Source organism: Pseudopipra pipra, chromosome 16 (assembly GCF_036250125.1).
Source record: "Pseudopipra pipra isolate bDixPip1 chromosome 16, bDixPip1.hap1, whole genome shotgun sequence".
Classification (NCBI taxonomy): Eukaryota; Metazoa; Chordata; class Aves; order Passeriformes; family Pipridae; genus Pseudopipra; species Pseudopipra pipra.
In genome coordinates, this window is record NC_087564.1 from 9,676,073 (window position 1) to 9,688,993 (window position 12,921).

Genomic DNA, 12,921 nt, shown 5'->3' on the forward strand with positions numbered 1-12,921 from the left:
GGCATATGTTTTGGTTTGTTGAACCTATTTCTGGATACTATTTTTGGCATTTCCGTCAGCTGCATAGTAGCAGACTTAACAAAAAGGTATACTATAAATCACTCTGGGTGTTAGAGCTGACAGCTTTAAATAAATACAGCTGACAGCTCAAATAGCTGCTCCATTGACAGTATGTGGTCTAAATGTGTTAACAAATGCGTAGACTCAGCAGTTTGGGATTAGTTTAGCAAATAAATTACAAAATAATGCTGTGATCCAGCAAAAAGCACAATGCCTGTGTATCCCTGGTCTGCAGGCTTTGTTAACACTGTCCCAGGCCTTTGAAGCTCTCTGTGAAAACACAGCCCTGCAGCTGGAGCAGGGCTCCTGCTAAGACAGCACTCACCTCCCCCAGATTCCTTCTCAGTGTGGTGTCAGGAGTGTGAGCAACAGTGTGAGTGTCGTGGTGAGTAAAGATGGTTTAATAATGGATGTATTTGCTTTGCAGGGTCAGGGATTTCATAAAGGGAGATGGTAACCTTACACTAGCTTGGGTTATGATTAAGGACACAAAGTTACTGAGTAGCAATAAAAAACCGCTTTCGTGCAAAACTCGAGATATTTAAATGTTTTGGTTTGTTTAATGTGTTGTTACCACAACACATAACATTATACTCGTGAAAGAAAAGCTGGGAAGAGAGGATGATGAAGGGGCTAGACTGCTAAAAGGATTTCAGCTCTGAAGATTAATTATACTATTAAGTTAATTATTTCCCTGATGGTCACTGCAAGAAATGAGAATTGCATGAAGAATGATGTCATAGTTTGACATATTTAAGGGATGGCATTTTTTGTGCTTAGAGGTTGAATAAAGCTACTGTTTATTCTTTCATATTTTAATTGTAACTATTCATGGACAGGATAGTGTGGCACAGGGTATTATAGAGTACATAATGTGGAATGGAACTCTCGAGACCTGTATTTTAATGTAATCACAAGTATTCTGGTGTTTTCCAAAACTGTATTTTTATAGTAGTCGTGTCTAGTGAGTCATTTCAGTGTACAGTGTACAAGTGATAATTCTGATAACTAGTTGCAGCTTCTGTTGCCATCTCTAAGTGTGATTGTCAGTGGTGGCTGATTTCTGACTGCTGCCTTTCATGTCAGATCGTTGTGGTGAGTGCAGCAGTCTGATGCAGTCCTTATTTCCATCCTGTTCATTAAAAATATGCTTATACCCATATCTGTATGTTAAATGGGGGTTATATATGGCCAACATCTTTAGTTTTTCCTTCCTTGTCAGTCAATAAAACCCTGCCCAGGAGCTTTCTCCATTACAAGTGCCTACTTGAAGCAGCTGGAATTCTACACGCCATGTCTCCAGAAAGAGTATTTTGGTTTAGGCCAGAGAGCAGACAAGTATCTTTGTCAGTGAGTAAATCCAGTTTGTTATCACTATCACATGTGTTATAAAAGCATTCCAAAATATCATCTAGTGTTTCAAGGATCCCAGGGAAGGAATAAGTTGTTTTAACTTTACAAGTTTCTTCCACTTCAGAAATCCTACAAGTCAGCAAGTGTTTCTTTACTTAAAATGTTCTCCCATGAAGAGCAGTAATCTACTGAGGTAGGTGCTGAACTATTGAGGTTTTTTAAGTCACTCTTTTTCCTGATGGAAATGCGTAGTTAAAATTTCATGTCAGGCCAAGAAGTGGTTCCTTTTTGTTTGTTGCCTCTTGGTTGAACCTGAGTACATTTTGTTGTTTTACAGGAACTTCAGATGCAGACAGTTGAGGCATATTCTTCTTTCTGGGGAATGAAGGAGATTCTAATTTTGCTCACAAATTTGTTGAGGGCCAGGGCACTGCAGGAATGCTCTGTCTACCTGTGCCAGTGACCTGCTCCAGCATGTTACATCTTAGTGGAGAGTAACAGAATTTGTGCTTTGCCTCTGGGTTTCTTTGTCGAGGTTCATGGTGCAAAGGCCGAGGCATTGAGGGGAACTAGAGTTCAGAGTGTAACAGCACCTGGAAAATTCTTTATTTCACATGCATTTGCCTGCCTGATGCAAGGTGATTAGTCAAGGTCAGGACACCTAATTGTCAGCGAAATGGAGAGCACTTTGTTTGTTACTTACATGTAAACTGCTCCAAGACCCTTCTGTCATCAGACTGATTTCATTGCCAAGAACACACTTTATTTCTTGTGACTATCCTGTGACATCCACCCCATGCTATGAGAATTGCTGTGGGTCAGTTCCTCATGGTCAGACCCTTGGCTTGTAAATCTGAGTAGCTCTATTTAAGTCCCTGATACTCTAGAAATTTATGCCATCTGAGTGTATTTCATAACATTAAAAACAGTCTTAAAATTCAATGGTAATTTTTTATCAGTTTGTGTGAATTTTGCACAGTAAGAGAAAAGATGTGAGTGCCATATGAAATTCTACAACTTCTGTGGCAAATTAAGCTGCTCAAAAACATTTTGAAATGGGACAAAAAATCTGTTTTCATTTGTCAGCTGCTAAGAATTGTGGATTAATAGATACATGTTTTTTCAAAAGGCAGTAGGTATTTTTTGGCTGGCTTGCCAATGCTTGGCTCCCAAAAGAGTCAATAGCTGCAGAGAGCACATAGAGGAGTCCTGAGGGAGGAATCCTTATGGAATTTGTGTTGGTAGTTGTGTAGGGTGCCTTGGAGAATGGCATTGCATGAACTTTTCTTCACACTGAGTGAAGGAGAATTTTAATGTATTTGACTGCTTTTGCTTTGATGATGAACACGTTTGGAAGCCAACAGAAAATTTTTAATTACTCTTTTGTTAGGTTTGCAAAACACAGGCTGGGAGAGAGCAAAGGGCCCAGCATATCAAAGCATCAGCATCCCCAGAGATGATTGTGTTTGTGAGGGACATTTTTAATATGTCAGTCATAGCCCAGAAATACCAGGCAGAGGACACTGGAGCTTTTCAACATGCATTTGTTACAATTTCTTCCTCCACGCTTTTAGTCCTCTCTATTGAGAAAACTAGAAAATACCACCAAGAAGATATCTTTTGCTTCCCCTCTGCTTCTTAGAACCTCACAGTTGTCTGAAACCTCAAGTCCACGTGGCTTTCCTTTTAATTCTTTCTGCAGGAAAGCATGTGGGTTTTACTTTCCTCATCTATTAATTGGCTAATGCAAAAAAGTGGTTTGAAACTGCAACAATCTCACTCAGAAGCCACTTTTTAAGCAAAAATGTGTGACTGCTCTTCACTTGGAAGTCAGTGAGAGATTTTATCCTCACCTACCTCACAACTGCATCTGAGCTCCTAGTCTTTGATGGACACCTGAGTGTTGTGAGAATTTAGGCTTAATCCAGGAGGAACTCTCACTAATTTCAAAAGATATCCCATATACAAAGGTCTGATAAGACCCAGATCTTGAAGGGATGAACACTTTAAGTTTAAGAATTCACATTTCAGTTTAGGAGACAGAAAAACAGACACAAGCTACAGTATATGATTAATTTTTATTGGGTATTTTTAAGGGAAGTGTCTCCTAAATAGAGTTTAGAACAATGTGAGTGGTCCACACAATGAAAAAAATCAGTAATCAGTGTTTCATTTTGTTACTAAGGCGATGAACAAATAACAGACACCGTCAAGATAAACAAGGGACTTCTGATTTTCAAGGGTTTGGAATGTCTTGTGCAGATTCATCCCAATTCTATCTTGTTTGGTCCTTTTGAATCTCTAAGCCTGCACCATTTCCTGGAATTCTGTGAAAGATAAGAGATTATTTACAGTAGAAATACTAATATGAAAGGATTAGCAGGAAAAGATTAGTAACATATCAAGAGATTTAGAACAGGAATGAACAGAAAACAGTTCCCTGATATATGACCAGAGAAAAGGGGCATTGCCTAAACATCCTCTTCTAAACAGCAGATGGAAAGGCAGTGTTTTGCTGACACTTACAGGGAGTAATAAAATATTCAGGGTAGCTTTAGCCTTCTCTCTGCATAATACTAATCCTAGGCAAAAATACTGGAATGGCTTATGTAGAATTTGAGTAAGAAGTAGTTAAGAGCTGAACTAAAAAAAAATGAAAAGTGAGTCCGTGTGTTTTATTAGCTGTTTGTAACACTTCCATAGTTGAGAAGTGTTGATTTAGAGCACTGTCTAAAGCCCAAAAATTGTGCAGTTCCACGTGGTATGATCCTGGAGTATTGTGTTGTGCAACAAGATACTGTTATTGAAAGGTCTTTTAAATGTTTGGCTTCAGTGAATTAGTGTCTGATCAGTCCTGTCCTGAATGACTATATTAGTATATGGATTGCTTCATAAATCATGTGTGTTTATTCTGGCATAGTTCCTAAGGAACTGGATTTAATTCCTTCCAAAGAAAGAAACAGAAGAGCTCTGTCCTGCTGGTGCAGTGAGCTGGGGAATCTGCCTGCCAGCACATTCCCTGCGTGCTATTCCCTAAGCCTCTTTCATGCTGGCCTGGGCACTTGCTGCTCTCCCTGGGCACTTGCTGCTCTCCCATTAGCTGCCAGCCTTTTGTGTGAGTGTGCTTCGTGTTCAAAACAGGGCTCAGAAATAGGGAATGAGGAGATCAGGAGGTTTCTGCACTGAGCAGCCATTAAATCCCACCAGCATTTGCAGCGGTGAGTGCAACCTGCTGCTTCCTAGAACAGCTGCTCCTTCCTGTCGGGTCCTTACCCTGCCACTGCAGACAAATAGCATCCAACAGATCCTGCTGGGGGATCTTGTGTTGGAGTAGTGACACCTGATCATTCTGTTCTCCTTATTATGCCAGTGCTGCTGGCTCCTGCATATTGGAAGTGTCAGTCAGTGACTAGTGGAATTTCTGTTGGGAAATTGCTGCTGTAAACGAGCTGCTGTGTGTGCTGTTGGTTCCTCTGGGCACAGCTGGTTCTTTGTTCTTGACGTTGCATTTGCGTATTACAAGTGGTACCAGCGCTGCCTTACATCAGTCAGTGGGAGGAGAAATAAGGGGCAGTTCCCTTCAGAGCAACTGGAAATTTGTGAGTGAGAAGCAACAGGAAAGTTCCTCAGGTTTTTTTGACTTGCTTGTGCCAAAGCAGCTGCAGAGATGAACCTGTAAGATCAGGGACCCTTTCCACCTTTAAAAGGTTGCTTCTGCAAGGGTTTCAGTAAAATCACTGGAGGTACATTGATGTACCATCAACATAAAAGAGAATCACACATCATTACAACACACCCCAGGGAGCCTTGTTCTGCATTTGAACAAGTCAATACCTTCAGCCCCGATTTTCCCGTCCCCGTCGTGATCTGCAGCTGCCAGGAAGGTCTTGGTTTCTGAGGTGGTTAACACTCTGGCTCCACACTCAAACCTCTGAAGGAAATACCTCGGAAGAAAAAAACTTAGGTTTAGATTTTCACACAATATTATTTTTCTATGCTTGTTGTATAACCAAACTGATAGCTATCTCTAAATCATTCACCACAATAGCCAAGTCCTTCAAACACTGCTTTGTTTGATAAGCTAAATCTTAGTTGTATATATTCCTGCTTTGTAAGTCCAACCCTGATACAATTGATTCTGCTATCAAAATCCAGCCCCAGGGAGTTATTGTTTTCTATACTAAGCATCAAAGGCAGGTATTACTAATTTGTTTTTCTCTGTAGGGATTATCTATTTAAATACAAATTTCACAATCTGCTGAAGGATTTATCAACATTTAGCATAACTTGTGTTCACATTTGCAGAACAGTTCTGGAAAGTAAAAAGTGCTGATAGCTTGATAACATCTAAATAGTTAATAAAATCCTTACTTGAGCTCATCTTCCTCAATATAGCCACTTTGGTCATTGTCGAGGATCCGGAAGATCTCCTTGAGCTGGCTGCTACTCTTTTTAGACATCCCACTGATCTGAAAGAATTTTTTGGGACTAAAGGAATCTGGAGCTGAAAATAAATTAATAAAAAAATTAACCCCAGACCACTTTGTTCATTGTTCCTAAATGGTCTGAGGGCTCTGCTTTGTTACATTAGAGTTGTTCTAAGCATGAACAGTAGGTGAAGCCTGTCAAGGAGAGGATGAATTTGCCCTACTGGCCCGTACCCTCCTAAACATCAAACAAAATCAAACTGCCAAGATAAACCAGTTATGAACAAACATTCTGTGACAGCTGAGTAAAGAGATCATGGAAATCAGTTTAAAGTATGCACTTGTTCAGTATTCCTTCAGGCCTGAGTCAAACCTGCCCTGTGTTACCCACAATAATCGGGTCAGGGTTTGAATTGTTTCCTCACCTTGGCAGTCCCGCAGAGCAGCAGCAATATCCGAAGGGCTTAGGATGTCTGTGAGGCTCATTTTAAACCTGTGCAAAAGAGCATATTGCAAACAGAGTTGTGAAATGCAAATGCATCTTACAAAAAAATTGGTTTTCTTGTGTTTCGAAGAACACTATAAGGATAACAAGGCTTCTAGGGGTAGATTAACCTAACTGATCAAACCAGCATCTCTGCTATTCCTAAACAAAGGACAAGATTTAGTACACTACCTCCTTAAAAAAATTCAGTGCTGAAATAATGCTCTTTAATGAGATGCTTTACATAAATCATGTTGTGAGTTGATTACCAATTTTTTATCATTTACCTTCAACCTATTAAAGTACAGCACGTTTTTAAACTCTGTGTAACTATTAATTTAACTGGAACACATGACATCTGGCAACAGAAATAACAGTAGATGCAGTGGGAAAAGGAAAGGCAAGAAAGTTTGCTTCTATTGTCTCCCCCAACAGCTCTGAAGAATAAAAAGAAAACTGATACTTATCTATATAAGGTCCATCCATATGTAATTTCAGCAATTAAAAGAAAAATCTTAGAACAATGGTTATTGTACTTACTACTGGTGCAGCTCTGCACAGTAATTTCATTTAATTATTCTCAAGTCAGCAGCTCACCTTTAGAGTTTTCTCAGCTAAGTAAAGGAAAAATAGCTGAGGAGACACCAGGCAAAATAGTAATGTTGGCTCTACTTGCTACTCTGTCTTATAAAGGATTCAAAAGGTGACAATAACCACTGCTTAGGTTACACTTTCATGGATCAAATGTTTGAATTGAGACCTGGCTCAAATTTCTTCCTTAACTAATTAAACTTTTCTTTCTATTTATATCCTAAGATAATATGGACAAGAAGAACATTTTATTTTAATAAATCCACTATTGTTTAATTAAGTACAACTCTGCCATCAAAACAGCCTTTCATTCTCCAAGTATGTTAACAGGTAACCTCTGCACCTGAAAGTCTCTCCTCAGAAGAGACTCCAGCAGTCAAATCCTTATGAAAAGAAATGACTTTGTTTCCCTAAGTCTGTTGATCCTTTGGAATGTGTAGAGGAGGTTGGAGATGAAAGATCAGAGGTGACAATGTGTCATTCTGACAAAGATGACTTGTCACCAAGATAGAGGAAAGCAAGCCCTAATTTGGGTGATCTTTCTACAGTAAGATTCATTTCATACTTCCTGACCATGTTCTAAATTACAGAAACAGAAACCAAAGCCTTCAGTGACACAAAACTTTGAACTAGGTAAAGCTGAATAAGTTGACCTTGCTGTGAGTATTCCTTGGAAGATGATTATTATGATCAGGTGGCCTATGTAATAATCGATTTTGAATATTTTAAATCACATTAAATCAATAATAGACTATTTCTATAAATAATAGTTGTAGGAATCAGACTTTGTAAGTGTGGAGATGAACTTATATTCATCTTATAACACACACTCTCACAATCTATTTCCTTAATAGGACATTTGAATTGGAGGTATAAATAAGTGGTGGTTTATTATATATTTCAAGAGCATTAATTTTGGAACAAAAAGCAGTAAGAAAACTCAAAACAGCAGATATGAGGTTTTTCTTCTCAGACAAAAGTCTATTTCCAGCTTTAAGCAAGTTTATAGTAGCTACAGTTACAAATTATACTGTGGAGTAGAGCAGTAATATATTTAAACCCTGGTGTAAGTGAGTAGACTGCAGTGAGTTTGCTCCTGCTTGGTTTAATGGCAGTGACAGAAGTGGCAGTCACAGCAGTTGTTCCACAGCACTGCTTGGGTTTGGATAGAGAAAAAAAGGTATCAGGGGCACAAAAAGCAGACATAATGTAAAGATACTTTTACTCTTTTTGCTACATCTTTTGTAAGCAAGAGAAAGTGGCTTAAACCACAAATAATCAGGCTCACCTTTGGTCCCAAATCCCAGCATCTGGTAAGGAAATGATGCTCCCTTCTATCTCTCCCAGTAGGAAAACTGGAAGAAGCCTTTCCTGTTACACCTAAGGACCCTGGGCTATTGTACATTGTCTGACTAAAACAAATTAAACAATGCTGATTTGTAAAAGCTGAAGATCTGATCTCAGACCTTTGGGTGTTCTTTCCATTTATCTTCTTCATTCATGAGTACTATATACTCCTGTTGCTTTCTGGCTGAGATTTCCATGGTATTATGGTCTATCAGGCAGTGGCAGTGCCAGATCTTTCTCCAAATGACCCTGAAATAACGTTCATCCTCGTAGGTACCTTTTTGCACCCCGTGTGAGTTTTCTCCTTTATAATCATCTCAAGCTGACACGAGTTTGAACAGAATGGCTGTTTTACTGATTCCTCTTGTCATTTTTACTGCCAACATGTTTCTAGAGAAAAGGTGCTTTTTTATACCTCTGTGATAGTGCTTTATAGGAGACTTCCTTTATTTCTGCTGGCTCCTACACAGTGCTCATTGAACTGCTTGCTTTGTTTGAATGTTTGACTTGCCATCCAACACTAATTAGTCATGGAGAGAATGAGGAAATTGAAGTGGAGAAAAATGACAAGATCAAGGTGAGCATGTAATATTCAACCTCAAAATATGCCTGCAACTAATTCAGGCACTGCACTAAAATATAAGCACATATGTTCAAGGAATGGCACGTGGTTCCCTCATACACTGCCATGGCACACGGGGGGCTGAGCTGTTCTTGCATTCCACAGGAGTAAAATGGCCAGAATTAATGTTATGTTAAAATATATTCTCAACTAAAAGTGAGTTAATTGCTGTTATTGCTTACGAAGGGATCTTTGAATGTTTGAAATTCAACACTGACAACAAAAGTGATGCTAATCCTGGCTGAAAGATGGTTTACAAAAGCCTAAAAGAGCTGAATTTCAGAATCAAGTTGATGTCACTGTATATTGATACAGGTGGGAATCTAGGGTTACTGGGTTTTATTTATTTATTAATGACACTTCATCTGAAGTACAGGGTTCCCTCCACTACAATTAGAATGCAATAATCAGGGATTAGTATATTAAGGGATGTTTTAATGAGATAATTTATTTTACAGCTAAATTGTCTGCTTTTCTTATTTCTGGAGTATGTGTTAACCTGGGTGACTGTAATTATTTTATGCATTCAAACAGTGAGATCTATAAAAGCGATTTTTTAAAAGATGTTATGCAAATGTAATGCTACAAAGAAAATCCCTAGTAATAAATTCCCTAATGCTGCTAGGTAACGGGCAGTTAACAGAAGTGCAAAATCTGGCACAGAATTCAAGCATTGCATGATTTCCAGGAATGTTTAGCACCTGTTCCTATGAAAGTCAAGAAAAAATATTCATTTTTCTTTGAGTTTGTTTTTTTGTTTTGGAGTTTTTTGCTCTACAAGAGACATCTGAAAGCTCTATTGAGTTGTTCATCTGAATATTTATGTACTTATATGTATGTATTGTTTTCACCTGAGGTGTCTTTATTAAATAGTATTAAAGAAATTTTTTTTTTGTTTTCAGACTTCCAGAATTAAACTTGAAGGTGTGATTCTGAGAAATACACAGCATTCATATTGATAAGTTCTTGCCAGGAATCTAAACATATGAAACAATTGTCTTCAAAGCAAGTACTATTTACTTCTCTAAGAATCAGAGGAAAGTTGTGTTTTGGTGAAGCATTGACAGACTGTGGACTAGTCCCCTTTGTGTTCTGTTTGGCATCAAGGACACAGTTAATTAGCAGTGGCAATCAACCAGAGCCATGACTTCAAGCAGCTGCAAAAGAACCATCAGCAGTTGTCTCAGGTGAGATCAGAGGAGAGGTGTTAACCTGAGACCAGCTACAATAGTGTAAAGAGATGCTGTAGCAGCTGTTCTAAAACCCACACAACTCCATCTTTCAGCCCTGGCTGTGTCAGGGCCAATTGTATCATGATCCTGGATAACAGATTCTGCCTTTGTAATGAGTTTGGAAGTAACTGAAATAAGCACCCAGTAACCTGTGTGGTTGCTCAGTAGTGTTGATGCCTCAGTGGTGATGGCAGAGAATCCTGGTGTGCTTAGAGCCCTAATCATTGCAAAGGACCTTAAAACAAAATGGGATATATCCTGCCCCTTCCAGTTTTCTCTTAAGGCACATGCTTTAATCATATAGAAATAATTGCAAATACTGATTTGAATTGTTGCTTGGACAGTAGTATTTTACCATATTAAACTGAAAAGTTTGAGCACCTGGAGTAGTATGTGGTTTGTTGGTACTGTACATTATTGGGGTGCAGGATGGAAGCCAGGCCCCAGAAGCCTCAGTGACAAAGCTCCTTTTCCCTGCAGGATATTACCCTGAGCACAGAGCAGAGGTCTGGACTGTAGAATCTGAGACACAAGATAGATCCTGAAGCACTCTGGTCTGGAGCTAAAGCAAAGCAGGTACTTCTCTCACGTTAGGGGAAATGTCACTTGTGCTTTCCCAGCTCAGACGGTGTCCTCATGGTTCTGTGTGAATGGAATGATTTCTGTTTGAACACAACAGCAGAATAGACTGACATAAGGGAGTGACAGTGGCACTAATTCACAGAGACTGGTCTGATCAGCATATTTTTTCACTTAAAAAGCTATCCTGGAAGATCTCTGCTAGCATTTGATATGATATGTGTTTGTCTTTAAATGCACTTGGAAGTGCTTCTGTGACTCAGTAGCACAATTTTCTGTCTCAGATCCTAAGTGTAATTGTCTGAGATGTTTCTCTCTGCTGTCAACATTACAGACAGCATCAGGTGGAGTGGTCTTTAACAATCTAAATTGTTCAGGTTTTCTGTGTATTTTGAGAATAAACATGCCCTAAGGTTCGAGGCTGCGAAATAATTTGGATGCTCCCTGTTGTGACATGTAACAGATAAGTGCAGTGCTACTCTGCTGTTACCAAAGGCCCTTTGCACGTGGCTGCATTTCACTGTGCCCCACAGTGGGTGAAGTCATGGTAGAACAAAGCAAATAGCACTGAGGTGCCTCCAACTATTTCTGTATTCACTGCCTGCCCTCATTGATGTTAGTGGGATTCCTGCCATTAATTTCAGCAGTAGGAGGATGTATAACCCTTAGTGAGACATAAAGTACAATTACCCTATAATTAGAGTTAACCTTATCATAAATAATCATAAAAAATCATTTCTTTAACAGAAATGGCCTTCTAAATAACGGGAAGCAAGTGTCTAGATTCAGACAGGCTCTTAAAACACATGCACCAGGCAGGTGACAAAATTCCACTGACAAAAGGCAGCCACATATTTAGGGGCTCAGACCTCCAAATTTGTGATTCCAGTGGCATGGTCTGTGTTTTAAGGGAGCTCTTTGGCAATATATGTTTATGACCAGGCAGGAGTCTTTCCAGCTGGGGCCTTAGAGGCACAATTTGAAGAGCTTTCTTAAAGCACCCAATAAGTAGTTGCAGAAATTTCACAGTACCTGACAGCCTGTGTGAGTGAGAGACACAGAGGAAAAGAAAGTAAGTGTGTTCTTGTACACAGAAAGCAGCATTTTCTCCACCAACCTGCTAAGTGGCAATACTGAAAGAAGGAAAGGCCTAAAAACATCTCTAGTCACAAGCTCTTCTTAACTTTCTGGAGTGATCAGTGAAGCTGATACCAGACTTACCTTGTCATTAATTTTTTACTGTTCTTAATGGAATGGTAAGTGGTGAAATTGTCTTAGATTTGTAGGCCTAGCAGGCTAATCAGGGTGGAAGTAAGTGTGGTTAAATAAAGGAGCTGCCTACTATCTCAGAAGTTATCTGAGCTGCCTGGGCTTCTCTTATTTAGCCATTAATGTTGGTACAATGCTTGAAAATCTCCTGCTGACCCATATTGCATAGTGAAAATGTAAACCATAATATCAGCTGAGATACAGAGCATCTTCTGACAATGATGAGAGCTTTTAGCCCTGCAATCAGGCTGCACTTACTAATTCTGCAAAATTTCTCTTTTTAATTGCTCACCCAGGTGACACTGAAAGAATGAATGTCAATTTGTCAGATGGATAAATTTTTTTTCACTCTTAAAGGAAATTCTACAATATTAGGACCTGATTCATTCATTAGAGTTAATGGAAATATATTTCTGGCTAATTTATAAGTCATGAACATTTTATTGAGCATACATTGAAGTCTTGCAGATGGCTTTAATTTTGTGTAATATGATGATTTTCCCAATATTGTATTGATATTTCCTTCCTTCTCCATAACGTCCCATCACAAACGTGTTATGCATCAGCAGATAATTTTGAAATTAAGATTTTTCATCTGCGAATACTGAAACATCTTCTTAAATAGCTCCAACAAACAAAGTGTGTGACAGTTGTCTACCAGTTTTTGCAAAATTAGTGTCCAAAACCAGAATTGTCAAGAGTTCCAAATTTTTAAAGAGTATGTAGGAGCAACTATCATGTTAGATGTACAATGTTTGGGATGGTTAAAGCCATCAAGAATTGCTCTGCCTCGGACTAATTCAAGCAGCTGGAATTGCGGTTTAACTCCTCGGCAGTGGAACAATAGTGCCATCGGGTGGGCACGAAGGTGAGGGATTCCTTGGAGGATTTTGAGTGTATTGCTGTTTCAGTAATCTAGATTCATCCTGGATCCAGTTGATCTTAAATTGGTGGTTT

At 39.0% G+C, this 12,921-nt stretch overlaps 1 protein-coding gene and 1 long non-coding RNA gene across 5 annotated transcripts in view; one reads left to right on the forward strand and one right to left on the reverse strand.

The window, feature by feature from the left end:
• LOC135423139 (uncharacterized) overlaps positions 1 to 12,921 on the forward strand; it is a 58,069-nt gene that overhangs the window by 1,939 nt on the left and 43,209 nt on the right. For all 4 annotated transcript variants that reach the window (XR_010434713.1, XR_010434712.1, XR_010434714.1 and 1 more), the window contains exons 2-3: positions 9,787 to 10,071; positions 10,597 to 10,692. This is a non-coding gene — a long non-coding RNA (uncharacterized LOC135423139). The remainder of the gene's footprint in view (positions 1 to 9,786; positions 10,072 to 10,596; positions 10,693 to 12,921) is intronic.
• Positions 3,473 to 6,525, reverse strand: LOC135422844 (parvalbumin, thymic CPV3). Its single transcript, XM_064672343.1, has 4 exons — positions 6,266 to 6,525; positions 5,785 to 5,917; positions 5,248 to 5,357; positions 3,473 to 3,740 (listed from the first exon to the last, which is right to left on the reverse strand). Exons 1-4 carry the CDS (start codon positions 6,324 to 6,326, stop codon positions 3,715 to 3,717), a joined length of 330 nt encoding a protein of 109 aa, XP_064528413.1. The 5' UTR covers positions 6,327 to 6,525; the 3' UTR covers positions 3,473 to 3,714.

Coding starts and splice junctions, on each gene's coding strand:
- LOC135422844 (XM_064672343.1), bottom strand. CDS start 6,326: ATGAGCCTCACAGACATCCTAAGCCCTTCGGATATTGCTGCTGCTCTG. Junction 5,918..6,265: donor TGCTCTGCGGGACTGCCAAG/GTGAGGAAACAA, acceptor ATTTATTTTCAG/CTCCAGATTCCTTTAGTCCC. Junction 5,358..5,784: donor ATTGAGGAAGATGAGCTCAA/GTAAGGATTTTA, acceptor TTTTCTTCCGAG/GTATTTCCTTCAGAGGTTTG.